A 21,377-nucleotide genomic window follows, 5' to 3' on the forward strand; every position below is an offset into this window, starting at 1 on the left:
AATACCTGTACTCCCCTATTCTATTTTTAGTTGCACTGTTAGGCAACTTCTTAAGAGACATACATTTGGATTGTCTTGTCAGATGATAGCATGGGTGCAAGAAGAGTCTCCCCTCAAATTATGGGATTGCTGTAGATCCTAAAACTAATTCTTTTTCTTCTTTTCGTCAATTAGAAATTTATGTTGCATTAATACTAAATGCCTCTACTAGTGTTATTAATTCAGACATTTATCATAATGGTGGGAATGTCCACAAAGAGCCACTACTTTCTTTTTTTCTTTTTATCAATAGCTTAGCTAATTAAGAGTGATTTTGACCATGTTTGGTTGATCTTTTTAGCAAGTGGAAACAAGTGAGAGACATTGTTCTAAAACTGTTGTTTGGGACTCTTTTCCTTAACTGTCTTTCTCTTGGTGTCTAAAATACATTTTGGGTTTCACTGCTATGCTGTCTACTGATGATACTTGTTTGTTGTTTTCATTGTGTGCTCAAGGCATGGAGAGATTTTTCAATTGCAGTGATTTACATTTTGAAACTGTAATGGATAGAAAGGATGAAGTCAGTTACAGATTATGAAAGTTTTTAGTGATGTTATATTAAAAAAAAATAATGAGCCTGAGAAACTATTCAGAAATTCAACATATTTAATTGGAATTTATTCTTTCTGAATGTGTGTAAAAAGCAGGCTGTGGTTAGATAACTATTAATTTTGGTATTAAACTCTTAACATTGTATACTAAGCAGCTTTCTGAGTGAAAATCTGAATGAAAAATATCATAAAATTAGAGTGTGATTTGCGCAGGGGACATTGCATCCGGAAAATGGTATTAGTTCACCGGGAATTTGGAAGCATGCTTTGGATATCCATGTTACTGACAAAGAACCAAATGTTTTGTATTCTGAATCTCGGATAAGTGTATCTTCCTTGAAAGTAAGTGGAAAGAGGATTATACAGTGGCTGAGGAATACTTTTATGATAGGCTGACCTTAGGCAACTTTTTTATTCCCCCTGGAAACATGTTTAAAACCTGTTCCAATCTAGTTAGAAATCAGAGCAAGGGAGTTGAACTGTGTGACAAATGTGAGTATTAGTAAGGCCACTGTGATGCATACTATATGTTTTTATCCTCATCTGTTTGTGACATCTATAGTGTTAGAGAGATGCAAGGTTTTACAGCTTGATTCTTTGCTTCCTCTCCCTGCACCCCCACCCCTTACGACCCACTGAAATTTCATGGCAGAATTTACAGCAGTTTTTCCTTTTTATGGTAGTTAATGTATTGCTAATTCTTCCAACTGTTGGCATTTTTTTCCCAGAAAAAAGCAATTTCCTTATGGTAGTATGTGTCTGAATTGAATAATTATAGTTATTGGAGATGGAAAATGAGAAATATGGAATGCGTATGTTTGAAGAATAAAAAAGGAACAATCACATGTTCTTTTTGATCATTGACAAGTTCTCAGTGAAACAGCTGGATCTTAGTGTTACACCTAGTTAGTACAGATGAACGCTTTCATTCTAGTCTTTGCACCTTTCATTAAATGTTTTGCTGATTAGTCTACTAAAAAGAAAACAAAAATGAGTTGTTGCTGTTCATGATAAATATAAAGCAGCTATCCTAGTTCAGCTGAATTTACTTTATTATCGATAGATGAAACTGAGAGAGAGCTCCCTTTGGTTCAAATTTTAAGGCTTCTTAAAAATCCTGCCCCTCTCCCCCCCTTCTTTAGATTAAAGTCCCAGACTATAAATCCAAATACTTTAACATATTTTGTCTTTTTGGGTTAGTTAGCTGCTCTTTGAAAATACAGGTAGGGCTTGATACAATGCAGTAAAATTGAGCAATTTATTTTCTGCATACTGCCTCTGTTTTCTTTCAGTTTCCCACCAACTGCAGGAAATAATCTTGTGTATTGTATCAGTTTCATATTCATATATTGTTGTCGTGGTTTAGCCCCAGCTGGCAACTAAGCACCGCGCAGCTGCTCGCTCACTCCCCCTCGGTGGGATGGGGGAGAGAATCGGAAGAGCAAAAGTAAGAAAACTTGAGGGTTGAGATAAAAACAGTTTAATAGGTAAAGCAAAAGCCGCGCATGCAAGCAAAGCAAAGCAAGGAATTAATTCACTACTTCCCATGGGCAGGCAGGTGTTCAGCCATCTCCAGGAAAGCAGGGCTCCATCACGTGTAACGGTTACTTGGGAAGGCAAACGCCATCACTCCAAATGTCCCCCCCTTCCTTCTTCTTCCCCAGCTTTATATACTGAGCATGACGTCATGTGGTATGGAATAGCCCTTTGGTCAGTTTGGATCAACTATCCTGGCTGTGCCCCCTCCCAGCTTCTTCTGCACCTGGCAGAGCATGGGAAGCTGAAAAGTCCTTGACTAGTGCAGCAACAACTAAAACATCTCTGTATTATCAACACTGTTCTCAGCACAAATCCAAAACATAGCCCCATACCAGCCACTATAAAGAAAATTAGCTCTATCTCAGCTGAAACCAGGACAATTGGGTATATATATTGCTGAAAGAAAAAACTTGCCAGCTTCAGAGAAAGGTAAAACGCTGGGTAGCAAGATTTGAGGCTTCTTGTTCCTGGAAGTAGTTTTTCCTGATGTGAAACCATCTTATGTGGGTGTTTTGGGGAGACTTCTTTTGGTTGTGGGTTTGGGTTTTTTGGTTTTAGGCTTGAAGTTCTCTGGGCATTTGAGAAAATTGCCTGTATGAACTTGTCTGCTAGATTTCTGTTCTATGGTCTTTATATAAATTAAGATAAAGAAATGATGTGCAGCAATGATGTCTCTTCTCGAAAGAAATTAATGTATTTGTGCAGTAAATTTAGCAGTAAAAGTAATTCTTGGTGTGATAGAAATAGTGTACCACAGAATAGCCGAGATTGGAAGGGACCTCTGGAGCACATCTAGTCCACCCCCCTGCTCAAAGCAGAGTCAGCTAGAGCAGGTTGCTCAGGACTACATCCAGCCTAGTTTTGAATACCTCTAAGGATCCACAACCTGCCTGGGCAACCTATTTGAGTGTTGGACTACCCGTACAGTAAGAAAGGTTGGGGTTTTTTTGTTTGGTGTCTTTTTTCTTTCCTCTTTTCTTCTGAAGTTTAAATGGAGTTTCCTATATCTCAATTTATGCCCACTGCATCTTGTCCTTTCACTGGGCACCACTGGGAAGAGTCTGCTCTGTCTTCTTCACTCCCTTCTATCAGGTATTCACACATGATAAGATTTCCAACCCCCCAGCCTTCTCTTCTGCAAGCTAAACAATCCCCACTCTCTCAGCCTCCCCTCATATGTCTGATGCTCCAGTCCTTAACCATCTTTGTGGCCCTTCACTGGTCTTGCTCCAATATGACCATGTCTTGTACTGGGGAGCCCAGGACTGGATGCAGCACTGCAGTTGTGGTCTCACCAGTGCTGAGTAGAGGGGTAGGATCTCCTCCCTTGACCTCCTGGCAATGCTCTTCCTAACACAGCCCAGGATACTGTTGGTATTCTTTGCCAATGTGCCAGTGGCACATTGCTGGCTTATGTTCACCTGGATGCTAAAGGCTTCTCTTCAAAGCCACTTGCCAGCCAGTCGGTCCACAGCTTGTACTGGTGTATGATGCTACTCCTCCACAGGTGCAGGACTTTGCATTTGCCATCATTGAATTTCATGAGGTTTCTGTTGACCCGTTTCTCCAGACTGCGAAGGTCGCCCTGAGTGGCAGCACAACCAACTAGTGTATCAACCACTCCTGCCAGTTCTATGTCATCAGCAAACTTGTTGAGGGTGTGTATTGCTCCATTGTCCAGGTTATGAGTGAAGACGCTAAACAGTATTGGCCCCAGTATCGACCCCTGGGTAGTGACTGGTGTCCAGCTGGACTTTGTGCTGCTGATTTCCTAGCCTCATCCCTGTACCCTTGGACAATGTCTCTATATTCCTCCTGGGTCACTTGACCCTGCCTCTACCTCTTGTATGCTTCCTCTTTATGTTTGAGTTCAGTCAGGAGTTCCTTGTTCACCCGTGCAGTCTTCCTGCCACCTTTTCTTGTGTTCCTGCATGTCACATGGATCCTTCTTGAACTTGGAGGAGGTAATCCTTGAAAATCAACCAGCTCTCCTTGATCACTCTTGTCTCTAGGACTGTTTCCCCTGGAATTCTTCCAAGCAGATCCCTGATCTGTCCACTCTTCCTCGAGCCCTTCACCAGTAGGATTGAGGAGAAAACCACCTGGGCCCCGTGCTCTTGACCCTCACCCCCAGGGCCACGTAGTCATGCTTGATATGCTCCAGGTCTCTCCAGGGTATTTCAGTGGTGCCTGATGTGGAGTAGTAGCATGGGGTAATAGTCCAAGCGCTGAACAAGCCTCAGCAGTCTCTCCAAAATGTCCTAGATTGGAGTCCCTGGCAAGCACCAAGCTGTCCTAAACAGCAGTTCAGGCCAGCAGATTGGGACCTCCATCCCTTACAGGGAGGGAGTCTCTCACTACTATGACTTGCAGCTTCCTCCTGGTGTTGTCATAAAACTGATGTTTTGTGTACCCTGCTTCTATGTTAAATAGATTTACTTGTGTAAGTAGTATGGAAGTTTGAGCAAGAAGTTGATGCACCTTCTTGTAGAAGATAAAAGTTGTTTTGTTCCTTATTGTGGTAGGTTACGCACCTAACCTGACATGTCCAAACTTCTCAATTGCTTCTGATTAATACGTATGAAGTAGTCGGTGTTTCTGTTATGATCTTCTGAAACTAATTTCTGTAGGAAGTTGACATTTTTGTGTGCAAGGAACACCAGATAATCACCACTCGCCAACAATGAACAAACCTGTAGTAGTGGTCTCAGAAACAGTCATGCCTCTCTTTTCTGCCTCTATTTTTATCTTTTGTTTTTATCAGTTGAAAGAAGTCTCAGTGTCTTGTTTAGAATGTGAAAGTATGGTGATGTGCAGTTATGGGGGCAGAGGAGGAAACCCTGAAGAGAATTCCTCAGATGGCAGTGGCCTTAAAGTCTTAGTCTCTCATTTCAAGTGTTCTTAATTTTGTACTATAATATGCATTGACTGTGCTATAAAATTTAATTTGTGTTTGAAGTTCTGACTTGGATGCAAATAATTTGAGAACATATCAGCTGAATGGGGTCAGATCATAGGCCTGTCTAGTTGTGTTTTGTCTTTGACAGTGGTTATTGGAAGATGTCTATGAAAAAGTGTAAGAATACAGTAACTTGTAGTATTTCTATGGCATACTTCCACAGCTTCTGCTAACTTTTACTGCTCAAGGATTTCCAGAGACAGAAGGGATTATCTTGACGGATTTTTTTTTTCTTCCATTAGTTCTCCAGTTCTTAATGATTTTGTAGGGCTCAGTGTCTGCAACATCCTATTACAGTGTGTATCCAGGTTTATCTGCATGCATGTGAACAAGGTTCAAAACACATTCTTTTTATCTCTAGGTATGGTAGCAGACAGCAGTAATCGCCAACAATCACAAGCGAGTTCACCATGTGGTATTTTATTTTCACCAGAAATCTCTGAACCTCTTCAGATGATGGTATTTTGAGCTCAGCTTTGATAGGGAATGAGGATTGGACTGACTAATTGGAAAATGATTTGGTGAAATGAAAAGTATACAGAAGGAGGTGTTGAAAGATGATTGTTTGTTTCAAAAGTGCAGGCACAGAGAAATTAGAGATCTGCAAGTAAAATCAGTTACCCAAATAAACTTGAGAACTTGAATACAGAGATGGCTTGTAATTCTTTTTAAGTTAAAGAGAAAAATAGTTTTTTAACCCTTTTCTACAATAACTGGATGAATAACCCTTCATAAAAGAGGTTAGAAATAAGAACTGGAATGAGATGCAGAAAAAGACTCAGTTAAAGCTATATCTCGGGTCAGAGTGGTTATGGATAAAGTTTGATCTAAATGGTTTGAATTTCAGTAACATTTTCTCTTGAGCTGTAGGGACAGTTAGTACAGATGAGAATTAGAGATTCATAAAAATAAATACATTTTAAGACGTGTATAGTCCTGGCTATGAGGAGAGTACTGGAGAGGTGATGCCAGAGTGGATGATACTGCTGGTTTCTCCAGGATTGTTCTTGACAGTTGGTGACTGAAGAGTGCCCTTAGCATAAAAAAAGTCAATGCATGCTGCTAAAACTTGCTGATGGTACAAAATTTAAAGGTACCCGTTATACTTGAGAGGCCATTGCTGAAGAACTACATGACCTTGAGGATTTGAATTACTGAACAAAATAGCATGAAGTGCAAGGTGTCATAAGTATGAATTATTATAAAGAACATTTGCAATAGTCTGGGAGCTCATTATTTGGAAATGCAGAGGATTAGGAAGAGGTGAGTGGGTTTAGTTGGTCACAGCTGAGTTTGAGCCATGAGGCCAAATTGAACAAATAGGCTCTGAGAATGTATCGCACTTGTCTTTATTCTGTAGAAGTGGGCAACAGTGATGTTAGGTACTGAGAAGAGTTCATTTTAAGTGCAGTATGTTTTTCTGGCTGATTAAGGTCAAAAGTAATGAATGCAATGTGGAACAAGTACAGAGAGGTTACTCAAATTATTGGGCACATGGTGGCACTGCTTATGGTGAGAAGTAAAGGACTTTGTTCTGTATGGCTAAACAAGCAGAAGACTGAGACAAGATGGTTGCGATTGGTGCTCAGAAGTGTGAGAAACTTTTCAAAACAAAACCCAAACTAATTCAAGTGGTTGTGGAAATTAGAAATTCTGTAATCATTAGATCTAAATGTTCTCGAATTTGTTTCTGATTTGCCACAATACGTATTCTATGACACACTTTGAAGGAAATGTTTTAGTGGTAGAGATCTAGCTCCTTATCAAACCATGTGATTAGCTTTATCCTTTTGCAGCAGATGTTGCTGTTCTATTCTGCAGTTTCTAGCAATATTTGGTGTGCTTAGTTACATGAAGGCTCTTTTATCAGTTCCTTTTATTTTAATATTAGTAGGAAAATGCTATATGCTGAGTGAAAACTTGCAAAGAATAGAGTCAGCAAAATTGTAGTGACAGACTATGGAAGACATTTTCTATATTCAGTCATGTAGAGAGAATATTTATAAAGCTATTTGTTTATTTTGGCTCTGTGGGAAGTATTTACAAAAACAAACAAACAGCTGGGTGAGAATCCTTTCCAGGTGTGATCTTGGAAAAATGAATGGAATTGGCCACTCATGTAACTGCAATAGTTAGTTAGTTATATATCTGGAGGCCTGATCTGTCCATTTTTGAAATAGAGCAGGTCATTAAAGAGAGACCAATGGTAGTTTTCCAAAAACACAGGTTGCCAGTAGTTTAATGCTCTCGCTTCAAACACCTGGTCTCCTGAGAAGAAAATTCAGACCTTCTCACAGAGCAAGAGAGCTTTCCTTTTTAAAACTGCTACCACCTCCTCCTGTTGCTCAGAACAAAGTTCAAAAATGGCAACTTTTAAATTTTAAAACTAAGAAATGAATTTGCAAAAGTTCTGATTTGGGAAGAAAAAGGTTTTTTTTATAACTAGTAATTTCACAAGGAATTTGGAAAAAGAACCATTACTATTAATAAATTTAATGATATTAATACCACCTATTATTGAACAATTAATTTTTCAAAATGGCTACAAAACCCCCAGACATATTGTGGCTGGAAAGCTGCCTGGCGGAAAAGGACCTGGGAGTGTTGGTTGATAGTCGGCTGAATATGAGCCAGCAGTGTGCCCAGGTGGCCAAGAAACCCAACAAGCATCCTGGCTTGTATCACAAATAGCGTGGCCAGCAGGACTACGAAAGTGATTGTCCCCCTGTACTTGGCACTGGTGAGGCTGCACCTCAAATACCGTGTTCAGTTTTGGGCCCCTCACTACAAGAGAGACATTGAGGTGCTGGAGCGTGTCCAGAGAAGGGCAACGAAGCTGGTGAAGGGTCTGGAGCACAAGTCTTATGAGGAGCGGCTGAGGGAACTGGGGTTGTTTAGCCTGGAGAAAAGGAGGCTGAGGGGAGACCTTATTGTTCTCTACAACTACCTGAAAGGAGGTTGTAGAGAGGTGAGTGTTAGTCTCTTCTCCCAGGTAACAAGTGCTAGGACAAGAGGAAATGGCCTCAAGTTGTGCCAGGGGAGGTTTAGACTGGATATAAGGAAAAAATTCTTCACTGAAAGGGTTGTCAAGCACTGGAACAGGCTGCCCAGGGAAGTGGTTGAGTCACCATCCCTGGAGGTATTCAAACAACATGTAGATGAGGTGCTTAGGGACATGGTGTAGTGGTGGACTTGGCAGTGCTAGGTTAATGGTTGGACTTGATGATCTTAAAGGTCTTTTCCAAACTAAACAATTCTATGATTCTGTGATTCTATGAAAACCTTGATTGTAGGGAAAAAAAAAAAAACCGAAACAGGAACAATTCTTCCCTGCTTCTCAGGGCTTCCAGGAACAGTTATCTTCCCTGCTTTTCTGTAATTATTAACACAAAATGACTGGGAAAATGTTCTACTGCAGTTGTTTATAAAACTGTCAGCCTAGTACCAGAATCCCAAGTGCTTGACACTGTAAAAATGAAGCTGTGAGAGTTCTGCAAGTCTCTGGAGATTGTGGTGTCATGAAGTAATGGGCTTTAATATACGATCATAACAGATGTTTGAGGGGTTGGGGGGAAAAGGGACAATAGGGGGTGAATACATATGGCCAACAGCTCTCAAATAGCTGCTGGCAGGTAGCTCATGTACTCTTGGAATTTTTCTCCATATGAACAACTGCAGTACACTGCGACTCTGAGTAGTGCTGGCTTTTTAGTTTCTGGAGGTGAAACAGAATTTTTTAGGCAGCTGTGACTGGGGTTGGTTTGTGACTTACCCAAATGCCTTTGTAATGATGTAATGCTTAGATTCCTGTGGCTAGTGAATGGAACTAGGAGGCTTGTGTGGATGGATTAGGCGTGCACAGCTCTCTACAGCATGTCATCTCAAATTCTAACACAGTATGTATGAAAGCACAGACTGATAATTGTCTTCCACAAGGGAAAATATCTGATGCAAGTGTTAAGGTTATTTTTATTCATGAAGAATTCTCAGAGAAGACTGTTTTGAATATTGACAAAAGAACATTCTGTGGGGCACGAGGAGAACTGCTACAGCATGATTTGGTGCCTAGTTTTGTGATCTCTTATAAATGATATCCCTGGAAGCTTTGGTAGGGGCTACTGTGTAGCTAAAGGGTAACTGCCCTTGCTGGAAAACATAAAGTGCCCTGATCTGGTTTCCAAGTGGGAGATATATTAGCATATTATGTATGTAGTATTTAATAGTGTGTAATAGTATGTAATTCTCATTACATTGAAATTAAAGGAGGAACAAGCGTCTTTTGGTGGAAGGGACTTGGATCTCTTGCTCTGTTACTTTTAATGGCAAAAGGGTGATAAAACCCCACGTCCTTCTGTTTGTTTCCTGAAACTGATTTTGGGTAGAAAGGTGGATCAATAGGATGTAAATCAGGGGGAACTTCCTCAGGCTGGTGAAGTCTTGCAGTATACTTGGAAGAGTGTTTTTTCTTTGGGCTGATCTCACCAGTGATCTATTCCTGGGACGATTAGCTGAAAACTGTGATGTCTTGTAGCTTACTATAAAGTATTAGAAGCAGTAGCATACTCACAATTTGCGCCACATGAAGGTAGAATCCAGACTGCTCCACAAACATGCTGCCTGAAGAGTTGAGTGGGTTTATCTCTGGGCTCAGTCAGTCATAGCTACCTCGTCCTCAAAACACCTAATTCAGCTGTGAAATTCAAATACCTCCAGACAAACTAAAATATCTTCTAGACAATCTTCCTCTTGGGGCTGCATGGGTTAATTACATAACCTTTGAGATGTGAGAGCAGAAATAGAAGTATAGGTGGGAGATGGTGTATAAGCTAAATTTAATTGTTAAAGACAAAATGTTGGCTCAGTGTTTGTCAGTGGTAACTGAAATTTTCATTCCCTTCTCTATGCTTCTACAAAGTTTGGCTAAGTATAAATTGTGTGGTTTTATGCTTACTTAGGCATTATTGAATTTTTCTTGTATGAGCCTTTTTCTGTATCAACAATGTATTTTCACTTAGTTAGCATGAATCTTGTCCTTTTAAGAACAATAACAAGTCTTTTGAAGTGTTTGTTTTATTTCTTAAGGGAAAGATTCTAAGTAATCCTATCCTATTTTTCTTCATGTCATGACTATTCCCTCTACGTATGACTTTTCCATTTTAATTGTAATTTATATATATTTTTGTTAGCTATAAAGGCTCCTTGCTGTTAGATTAAGAAGGTGCACAATGGAACTTACCATCCGTGCACTGAAAGTGAGAAGTCTAAGAGCAGCAGTAGCTAGCTGAATATTTGACCGTGGAGAAAACAAATATGGCAGAGTGGCCTGCCTAGGGCTTACATTTGCATGTTTAGGTGAGTGCTCATAGTTATCATGTGACTGTTCAAACCAAGATAACTGGGAACAGGATGTTTTTTAGGAGTGAATGAGTTTACCCAACTGAGAGCAGAAGAAAAAGAAATCCTGCTTCAGAAAATCTTGAGGTCAAGGATAAGGAGGAAGCATGGCAGTTCATGCAGGTGATCCTTAGTAGGAGAAAATTGAAGAGGATTGCTTGCCACATCAAACAAAAGGAAATAGTAGTCTGTGCACTGAAGAGTGGGAACAAAATCCTTAAGAGGATGAGATATGTGAAAAATTCAAGAGAGTAGTAGTGGGTTCTGGGAAGGAACCGATTTCAAGAGAAAAGGGTTAGACAAAAGGTTTACTTTTGTTGGTAGTGGTATTTGATCTATCTTGGTTTTAATAGAAACCAAATCTTTGTAAGGATCTTTCATTCTCGGGGCCAGGGTGCAGTTTATTGGCAAAGAAAAAGAAATTGGGGTAGCAGCACTTTCTGTTGCCAGATAGGATAAAACCCTGTCACAGGCATGGTGTTAAGTTTGTACTTTATATACAGGGAAGCATAAATGTTGCAGTGTGTGCATATAAGGGATGTAGGAAGAACACATTAATCGTGTAGATAGAAAAAGAATAGCTGGGTAAATAGGAATGTGTAGAATTTGAAGTGTTTGTTGCCTTTAAAAATACCACATTTCGTTTTAATGTTACAAATACTGAGTAGCTTTTCTCTTATTTTTAACAGACTCTGAAGGCAGATCCAGAAGAACTGTTTACAAAACTGGAGAAAATTGGTAAGGGCTCTTTTGGTGAAGTTTTTAAAGGAATTGACAATCGGACTCAGAAAGTGGTTGCTATAAAAATTATTGACCTAGAAGAAGCAGAAGATGAAATAGAAGACATCCAACAAGAAATCACAGTGCTGAGTCAGTGTGACAGTCCATATGTAACTAAATATTATGGATCCTATTTAAAGGTAAGATGCTCACAGATGATGGTGATTTGATTTTATAAGTAATTCTTTTCCAAGTTATCTGATCATGCCTGTTTTCGTTGGCAAGGTTTCAATTAGACCTCAGTTGAAGAAAAATATATTTTTGTCCTTTCAATTCTAAAGAAAGAATGAGTTATATTTTGCGAAGTATGTGACAGAACTTAATAGAAAAAAAAATGCATGTCTTGCTATTTCTGTACAAAAAGAAATTAATTTAAATAATATCAATTTGTTAAGCTCTACGTGATATGTTTAGATTCTCTTAATATTAGGAGAATGTAACTCTAACTGTTGTTTAAATTCAGAAAATATAACCTAAGTCTGCATTTGAATTGTCAAAACATTAAAAACAATGTAGTATCAGCTGTTCTGTGAAGCTTGAAAGTTTTTTGTCAAGGTTTGATTAGTGGCAAAACTTAGGTTGCTTTTCAAGGGTACTGAATCTAGCCTTGATCTGAGTGATTTAAAAATTAAAATCTAAAAGTTAATTTATTTGCACAATAGCAAACAGCACATTAGCTGTAAGTGAAGCTAATGGAAGGGGTTTCCATTAACTGCCTTCTGAATCTGTTTCCCTTCCCTCCCCCTGCCATATTAATTAATTTCAGGGTTCAGTTTTAAGTGTGTCAGGTAGAGGTGGGTTTTTTCGTTGGTGGGTTTTTTTTTTTTTTTAATTGGATGGATATAGTGATTTATTACCTCTAGAAGGTAGTGAAAATACCTAGAAGCTTTTGGTACTACTTCGTTTCTTTGGTCAGACTTTGTACCCATCTGGATGGTTCTTTCTTTTATGACAGTGAGATGGCAATCTAGATAAGAGATTGTTCTCTTGACAGGATTTGAAGTTACAAGTAGGCAGAAAATACTTTAAAATTAATTTTCAGTCTGCTTTTGCTTTTGTGGAAGCATTTTACTTCATCAGCAAAGATATGAAGGTTCTGAAAGGGGGACCCCATTTTATCTCTGGATTTCTGAGACTGCCAGTTAGTTTCTAAGGAAAAAAAGGACATTTTCTGAATCCAGGAAATGCATTACTGAGGGGAGAGACAGCTTTTCCTTTCTTCCTTGTGCTCTGCACCAGTTTGCTTGGACAGCTTATCACTGAAGGCTTTATGAATGGTTTCAGACCTGAAAACTTGTCACCAGTACTGGACTTAGACGTTACCTATAGTTTAGATCTCAGAAGTGTCAGGAGGCACATAATTGAGCACAGTAAATTGGATAAATTTTTCATCAACGCTTTTATTACTTCTTTTGAAATTTCTCAGTCTAGGTTTGGTAGTTAAGTGAAGTATGGCAAAAAGGCAAAAGTGGGATTTCTCTCCTGGACTGTCTGTCTGCTTCAAATCTGCTCGTTGTAGAGGAGGAACAGTAAGATCTTATAGGATAAGTGAAATAGAATACAAGAAAAATAGTTAGATGTTTGATGGGAATGCCACTTAATGGTTTTTAAAATGTATAGTAGCAATGTGGCTGAAAAAGAGAATCCAGTGTCCAAATTTGAACTGAGTGAATGTCAATGTTTTGTGAAAGGTAGTATGGCAACTGTGGCTTTTCCTAATTGAAGGAGAGAGGAGACTGTAGGACTTGGTAGCCTGAATGGGTTTGGCTGGATGGAAGTGATACTTGTGCTTATTGTTGTGAGGAGGACCCTCTGAAAATGCTTGTACCTTCTGCATCCCTTCTATCAAGTGCAGTAGCCTGTGAATTTTCCAACTTGCATTGGTTTTCTAAGATACTGCACTAGCAGTGGCTATGTATGACTCAGTTTTGGAGGAAAGTACAGCTCTTTTTACAGCTAGTAGAATGTACAGCTAATCATGTTTATTCATTGCTTCAATTCTTTGTGATTATATGTTGTTTTGCAAGACACTTGGTATTACAGAACTTCTGGTCTTCAACGCAAAAACCCCATTTCTTTATGCTGTTAAAAATTAGTATGTGGTGGTTATTAGGTGATGCTGAAGTGACAAAATCTTTGCAAAGGAAACATTTTGCAGTTCTATTAGCTTTCTAAAGTAAGGGTCAGGTCTTGTTATTGGATAGTAATAATACGTCATCATATATATCTATCTATATATATATATACACACACACTTAAAAAGGACCGTATTAATGTTTAAATGAATTGGTTAATATTCGTGGCTAGGAATCTAGGTTTATTTGCTGCAGATCTTTGTTGTATTTGCAAGCCAGGACTGCCATATGTAGTTCTAAGGGCTTGACCATCTTTTAACTCTATTTCTGAACAGTGTGATAATCCATCACCAAGAATGTTCAACACATTAATTTTCCACATCTTGAGTGATTAGGAGACATTATTTCTTCCATGATTGGATAGTTTAGCACTAATTACAAGAAAGATACTCTTTTCTCACAGAATGAACTTCTTTGAAGTAAGCAAGTGGGAAAATGATAGGATCTTAGGTTATATTGCCAGCCAACTGCAGCGATTATTACTCTCTAAAGCCTGTGCAGCATGATGCCTGCTGACCATGTGTCTGGTGGATCTTGGATAGAAAGAGGTTACTGTTTATAGAGAACTCTTAAATTGATTTTCTATAAATTATTTTTGGCAGACAAATAACAGTTCCAATAATAATTTCAATCTCTCTTATTTTTTTCCCTTCTGGCTCTAGATCAGTCTTTGTTTCCCTAGGTTTCATGCATATTCTTTTGTGAGCTGAAGAGGTGTCTTCTATTATGTAATAACTTTTTTCCTAAGTACTCCCATGTCCGTTGTTAAGTAGCAGTAAGTATCTTTTATGAGAACTTTTTGGTATTTATTTTGTTATAACAAGTTTCAAGATACTGGAAAAGAAAAACTTCTGTCTCATTTGGAACACTGCAGACCTGATGATTAATATTTGATGTCCCTTTCTAGAACAAGTTTATGTAATTGCAGAATACCTGCTCTGACATCCTTTAAAATATTTGACAGATTTTAAGAGTCATTCTGTATTTTCAGCAAAGGTGGTTAATGGGCATTGCCATGAGGACTTTGATATTTTTGAAGATTCTCTAGGTAGCCAGAATGTTTTGGGGTTGGTTTGGTGTGTGGGTTTTTTTTTTTTTTTTTTTTAACATCTGAATCATCTGTCTTTTGAGAAATCCTTGTATTGTTCTTCATTCTCTCTTACTCCACACCTGCTTCAGTTAAGCTACATGATTATACATGCCTGTGTGTTAAGGGACCTGTTGACTGGAATTTTAGAAGGCTTATATAATACTGTTGTACTTGCCCAAGGCCTCTCGCCGTCTTCAGATGATGTTTGTGAGAACAGCTTGTCAAGCTCTTGGTGTCTCCTGCATGATATACATGGAAGTACAACTGAAAATGAGTATTATCATGAGTTAATGACAGTTACTTTGTCCTGGAAATTTACATTTAAAAAAATATTTTTTTTAAGCTACTTTTTAGACTAGGGCGATATACCCAAAAGCCTTGTTAAATTTTCTTACTTTAAATTTTTTTTTATATCCCAACTTTATCTTTTCAGAAATGTGTTTCCTTTATAGCAATCTTTTTTATTTTTTCATATCCAGAGACTAAGCCATATCTGTTCGTGTGAGGTATTACTGCTTTAACACAGTGAATTTTAAATAAAAAGCAGCTTATTGCTTGCATAGAGCAAGTCTTCTGTTCCCTCCAGACTTTGTTCTTTACATCTGTGTGTAATTGCTGTGGTCAGAGTTCATTCAAATAGAACAATAAGCAGTAGTGAAGTGGGTACCAGTTTAGATTGTCATCCTGAATTAATTTGCAGAACATCTTTTTGTCAGAAACCCTGAGGTCTTTATATAAAACAGAAATGCAAATACTCCTTTCTAAAGCCACATTTTTAAATATGATGTCTTTGCGTTCCCATTCTAGTGGGACAAAGGGCTTTTGTCTGCTGTAGGAGATAGTAACTAGAATGTTGCTCTTAAAGCGTATCGCAGTGACATGGTTTGTATGGGTGTATATATCTAGAGGGATTGCCATTCCTTATCTGCCATGCTGTGTTAAAAACCTGTATCAATGTTCCTTAATGAAGTAGGCTTAACAAAATAAGTAGTGAGTCTGCTGCCTCTCTTTGCTCTGGGAACCATATTTATCCTTGCTGTCTTCCGAATGAAAAGTTCATCTGTTCCATCTATGATCTGATTAAATACTCCATGGATAGAAGAATTATAGTTCTTTTTAGATCCTTATAAAATTAATTCATGAAACTTCTCTGGGTCTGTTTACTACTTTAGCTTTTAGGTAACAGCATCCACTGCCTCCTTTGTAATGGAATAGGGATTCTTTGTGTTTCTTGTTAGATTTATTTTATTTTTTTAATTTTTCTTATGAAATTGTCTGAAGTTGTTTGCTGTCTCTTCTGAGTTTTGCCATGCTGTAACTCTTTAAAAGTTCTGCTATGCTATGTATTCTAAAAGTTTTTTCTGTCTAGGAGCCTGTCAGCTCTGCTTTTTGCATCTTATTCTGCTTTACCAATTTTTCAAGAGCTCAGTTAGATTTGGTTCTGAAGTTGTTTCTCTTGTCCTTTTTAGGCCAAGTTGTTTGGAATCTGTTTTATTTCCAAGATTCAGATGCCTCTCTGATAATGTTTCTTCGGTTTTGTTCATAACTTTAATTACTGTTTTATTATAACTTCTTAACATTTTCATGTTTCTTTGGTCTTGGATTATTGTTTAGAAATATATAAAAGGAAATTAATTTGTCTTTAGCTTTAAATGGTTGAATAATAAAGTTTCTTGGCTTTCTTGCCTATATGTATGTATGTCATGACATACATATGAAGAATAAAGAATCTTGGCTTTTTTTGCGTATGTGTATATGTATGTCTCTCTCAAAGCTGAGTTTAATATATATATATATATATATATATGGACAAAAGCTGGGATCAATGAGCTGGGTGTTTAGATATGTATGTATACATTAAAAAGTCTTTAAATTCCCTGTCTTAGACTTCTATACATATGAATTTAATGGTAGAGTAAACGATCACTAAGTAGTTTCAGCATCCAATATAACTAGGTTCTAGTGATATTGAACTGGTATTGAGCTAGTCTTGTAGTATGTATTTTAAAAAATATTACTGTCTCTAAGCTGATGTTTCTTCATCCTTCAGATATATTTTTCTAGCACACTTTGTAGCTTTTGAGCTTTTGTAGCTTTTTTAATACCCTCTTTTGAACTGTTTAAACTATTTGACCCAATGACAATCAGGGCTTCTGGTTTATTTCCCCCCTGCTTTTACCCAGACAACTTCCCATTCTGTCAAAGGATTTTAAGAATTCTTAAAAAAAAAAAAAAAAAGTTTGTAAGAAAAGCTGGAGCTGGTAAGGTTCATACCGGATAATTTTCATTTTAGTCTTGATACCTATGTGGGTTTTTACTTCATGTCTAGGATATAATATACCTACTGCTGTATGTCAAGCTGGTGTTTATATAGACTGCAAGAAAACAGAAAATAGCTTCTGGTTAAATTTTATGAATGACACAATATACCCTCATGAAAAAACCCATGCCACTTCTATGAAGTTTGATGAACCGAGCTCTGTAGAACAAGTTCAGGCAAATGAAGGCTAGAAATAAAGATTTATTTTTGAAAAGCAGTGATTCTGAAAGTAATGTATAGTTTATTTTAGATAATCAGATGAACATGAGGTTGGTAAGTAATGCTGTGGCTGAGCCAAAATAAATCTTGTATTGGCTAGGGCTTTGGTGTACATGGCATCAGTGAGGTCATTCTTGGAATAATACGGCCAGTTCACAGTGTGGCTGGAATAGTGTAATGCATTCAGTTAAGAGCTTCAGGAACAGTTTGAGGTTTGGAAGCCTGTATTCCAGAGAAAGGCTGAAGTTCAGGCTTGATTTTGTTTATCCAAGAGAAGGTTTGGAAGTGACTGTGTATATATGAAATCTTTTCCATGTTTAAGTGGGGATAGTTCAGTGCTTTCTAATCTGTTACGCCAAAATACAATAAGGTGTAATTGCTGAGTGGTCAAGCTAAGCAAATTTCTTGTGGTAATCACAGACACTTTTTTAAAAGGGAAGATAGCTTAAATATTGGAAAAGTTTCTATGACGTGGATTTTGTCACTTGCAGTTATTTTTTAAATCAGTATTTGCTGAATTTAAAGAAGCCGAAGCTTGCACATTTTAGGAAACTCAAGGACATTAATGTGGATATGTTGAATATTCTTGCCTCAGCAATCTAGGTAATGTAACTTGGAATGTGGGTGTTTATATGTGACTTCAATAAGTTTTAACTTGATATCCTTTTCCTTTACAGCTTTAACTGGTTTACTTTAACATTTATGAGCATCTCTGAACTGATGTGACCTTAAACGTATGCTGTGGGTCAGCCAGAATTTAAGGAACTTGGTGCGTTCTGTTGTCATTTGATATAGCAGGCAGCCTGTGGCAGGTTACATCATGATTGTCAGGGTGGGAGAGCAGAGTGGAGATCTTCCCGCTTAATGTTAGGACTGTAGAATCTGCTGTGACAGGGGCTGCTACCTCAGCACAGGGAGAAGTGAAATGTGTCAGTAGTTTCTTGATGTTACATCATTTGTGTTGTGTGCCCAGCCCCACAGCAGCAGCTAGTGCCCTTTCAGACTTGACCTTTGCAAACCACAGTCACTGAACTTTGGATGGGAGTTAAGCACCTTAAATGAAAAAAAGCTGTATCTCTCATTTTGCCTACTACAATTGCAGCTGTGTTGTCATTATTGCATTTTGTGAGGGGTTGAGGCGATGGAGTGCCTTCTCTGTTCTCTTGACCAAAGCCAGATGGAATTGTCTTATCCTGTAGGAATTCCTGCAGCTGAAATGAGAGGGGAGCTGGGACTGCAAATTCTCTCTTATCACGTCAGCGTTGGGAACAAAATGAGGCACAGGTTTCTGTGAGGCAGTCCGTATTCTGGTATGCTTACTTTTCTTCTGAAGCCCCCGGTAACCCCCTCTGTTAGCACCAGGCAGCACTAGACTCCAGAGGAGCTGAACAGGTGCTGCCTTCATTTGTCCCTAGTAAATGTGAAACTGACATCTGGCTGGGCAGCCCTAGAAGAGGTAGCAAGAGAGTTTCTGTAATGATTCTGGTAGGCTTTCAGATCGAGTGGGTTTACTGATTTAAAGAACAAGTTGAAAGCTTCCATTGATGCAGCCCCTAATGGCCATAAATAAGAGAAAGGCAAAAGGGTGCAAAAGCACTCGTGAACTCTGTCTATCTCTAGCACAGGTGGTTTTGCTGTGAGGCTCTGTTTTTATATTTAAAATAGCTTGGTCCCTTCTTAGTTCAGAGATGATGACCTTGCAACTCTGAACCTTTGTTGCCCATAGTCTTTACTACTTTTGTCTTTCCCTGTAGTCATTTGCTGTGCTTTTAATGCGAAAAGAGTCCCTTGTTTGCATTGCCTTTATTAAAATACACTGTTTTGAATTGTGACTTTAGAAAATTTTATTCCACTACTTTCCTTTAGCAGTCCAAGGGATTATTATCACTTTCTGGAATGTGCATCATATTGTCCTATTTTTCTGAATATGTGGAAAAATCTACCTAGTAAGCAATGCTGACTTCAAGAATTTTCGTGTCATCAGTGTAATCAGTTCCACACTGTTAGTCTTTTATGGCTAAATAATTCTTATCAAGGTTGGGAAGCATGTCAAAGTAGTATATCTCAAAGAAAACTGAGAGTTTGTAATAACTGTATGTTGTATTACCCAAGGTTTAAGTACTTAACTGCGTCATGTTACTCTGATCTTGCTTTAAATGAAAATTTAGAAAGCTCAATGTAAAATATAATTTCTTGGAAGTAATATGTTTGTGTTGTGCTTGTTGTGATGGCCTTAAAAGCTGCCTCTGTACTGCTCTGATTGGTGGCTTCTGTATGGTATGAAAAACTGTGCATAATTTCATGTCCCGGTACCTGCCTTTGGGCAGATCTAACAGCTAGCTGCTGCTGAAATAGGCAGCAACAGTATCTTGTTCCCCATCCTGCTTTCATGTTCCTGCCATTTTACTTGTATTGGATCTGTTGACTGCATAATGACTTGGTTCACCTGGAAAACAAGTTTCCCCAATGCCTTCTCCTGCCCCTTCCAAAAATAACCTGGGTCTTGAAAAGAGCAAATGCCAAACCCTTACAGATTAGCCAGCTGAGACCTGTGGCTTCAAAATTGCTAAGTCTGGTGCACCAGGAAAAAAAAAAAAAAAAAAGGTGGAGTCAGGGCCTTGGGAGGTGGGGGGAGAGAGAAGGACCATGGGTTTTGGTAACAGCATGCTTCTAGATTAGCTGTAACATGAAGCCTTGTATTTAGTTTGGCCATACAGATCAGGATGACATAGCATTGCTTCCTAACAGTATGTAATACTGTTTATGTCAAATGCCCTCTGTATCTTGTGTGTTAATTGCTACACTTGTTGCTGCAGGCCTGTGAGTGTTAGTATGGCATCTAGGTGCAAGCTTTTTCCGCTGCTGCTGAAAGGGAAGTCTGACTGCCTTGCGACTGGCCGCTTCCCTCACCCTAGCAGCAGGGGCTATTTAAACTTTCAGCGAAGTGGTTCAGCTCACTGAGTAGGCAGGGGACTAATGGCTTTTTTGTCTTTTTTCTTTTTTTTTTTAAGGGGGGGGATTGTACCCTGTTGGTTCAGATTGGTCTAAAGTTTTATGGGAGCACACTGCCAAATCATTGTTTATGAAACTTCTTTGATCAGCCAACAGTAATGATGATGTATTTGTGTGTGTTTGTATTTGTGCCCAGGTTTAGGTGGAGTAGTTCCATGGGCTGTTTCCCATCTTGTTGCCCCAAGAGGCTTCCTGGCACAAGGCTTTTCAACTAGAACGTGACCAGTGTCACTATAAGGTGGCTGCCAGTCTATTGATCCGATGCTCACCTGAACCTCTCAAACATTTGCCATTTCGATTGAAAACTTCTTTCTTTACATACCTCTGTCATAATTTTGTGCTCTTACATAGTTACTATGTTTGTGTCATATCTTTAATGTGAACATTAGGTAGTTTGTATTGCTTAGTTAACTTTCTTTTACTTCAGTATACTTCAGCATTTATACGGTTCTTTGGATCAAATGGATTCTTCTAGGTCTTCCTGTGGTCTGTATGGAGATAGTTGTATAAAAGCAGAAAGAGTATGTTCTTTACACATATAAGGGAATATTATCTTCTGGCATGTTACAGAGCATGTTAATAAGCATAATAAAATGGTTGAATGTAGAACCTTCAGAAACTGTTATTTGGAACAAGTCGGTTAGACTCAAAAATATTTAACTTCAAAAGGAAAGTTCCATGGTGAATAGGTTTGTGGACTGTATTAGTTCTAAGACATCGCAGTTCTTGTATTCATGAGCCAGTGTTTTCAACCAAATTCTTAAGGTTCTTTCTGTCTAGTTTTTTCATTATACTACTAAATTTGTAAGCTGTTGCATAACAGTTGGGATAAAAATCATCATTTGGAGATACCGAGGCTTTCTCCCTCTTTGCTTTCTTTAACAGTTCCTTGAAACAGCAGTTTGTAAGAAGGAAACAACAACATAGGGGAGCAAGGCAGAATGGAAATTATGGATGTGAATTAAAGGTGTTTTTAGCAGTAATTAGAGGTCAGGGGAAGAGTTGTAAAGAGAAAAAGTGGAAAATAATAAGGGGTTTGCAGAAAAATGATGTGTTTTGCAGGGATTGGAGCAATGAACTTGGCAGAAGTCCAAGTTGAAGATCCTGGGCAATTCTAGGGCTGATATGTACAACTTCATTAGTAGTAAGAGTTTTGAAGAAGGATTGGCCTATGCATGTTCTGTAAAAGAAGCAATGGAATTTAATAGCAATGTGAATGCAAAAGGTGAAGGGAAAAGAGGAGTAAAGATTTACGGGCTGCAGAGCAGGGATGCAAAAGATCTTGGAAACTGTATACACAAGTGGTGAAAAAAGGATTAAACTGATGGGTGGATTGATA

At 38.4% G+C, this 21,377-nt stretch overlaps 1 protein-coding gene across 6 annotated transcripts in view; it reads left to right on the plus strand.

Annotated features, from left to right (window-relative positions):
* Positions 1–21,377, plus strand: part of STK24 (serine/threonine kinase 24) — a 64,869-nt gene that overhangs the window by 6,146 nt on the left and 37,346 nt on the right. For 4 of the 6 annotated variants that reach the window (XM_075526632.1, XM_075526650.1, XM_075526641.1 and 1 more), the window contains exon 2: positions 11,172–11,402. In XM_075526632.1, the coding sequence (XP_075382747.1) occupies positions 11,172–11,402 (231 nt within the window). The remainder of the gene's footprint in view (positions 1–11,171; positions 11,403–21,377) is intronic. The other 2 variants (XM_075526656.1, XM_075526666.1) reach the window with 1 other exon arrangement.

The sequence above is a fragment of the Mycteria americana genome, chromosome 1 (genome assembly GCF_035582795.1).
Source record: "Mycteria americana isolate JAX WOST 10 ecotype Jacksonville Zoo and Gardens chromosome 1, USCA_MyAme_1.0, whole genome shotgun sequence".
In the NCBI taxonomy this organism is placed as follows: Eukaryota; Metazoa; Chordata; class Aves; order Ciconiiformes; family Ciconiidae; genus Mycteria; species Mycteria americana.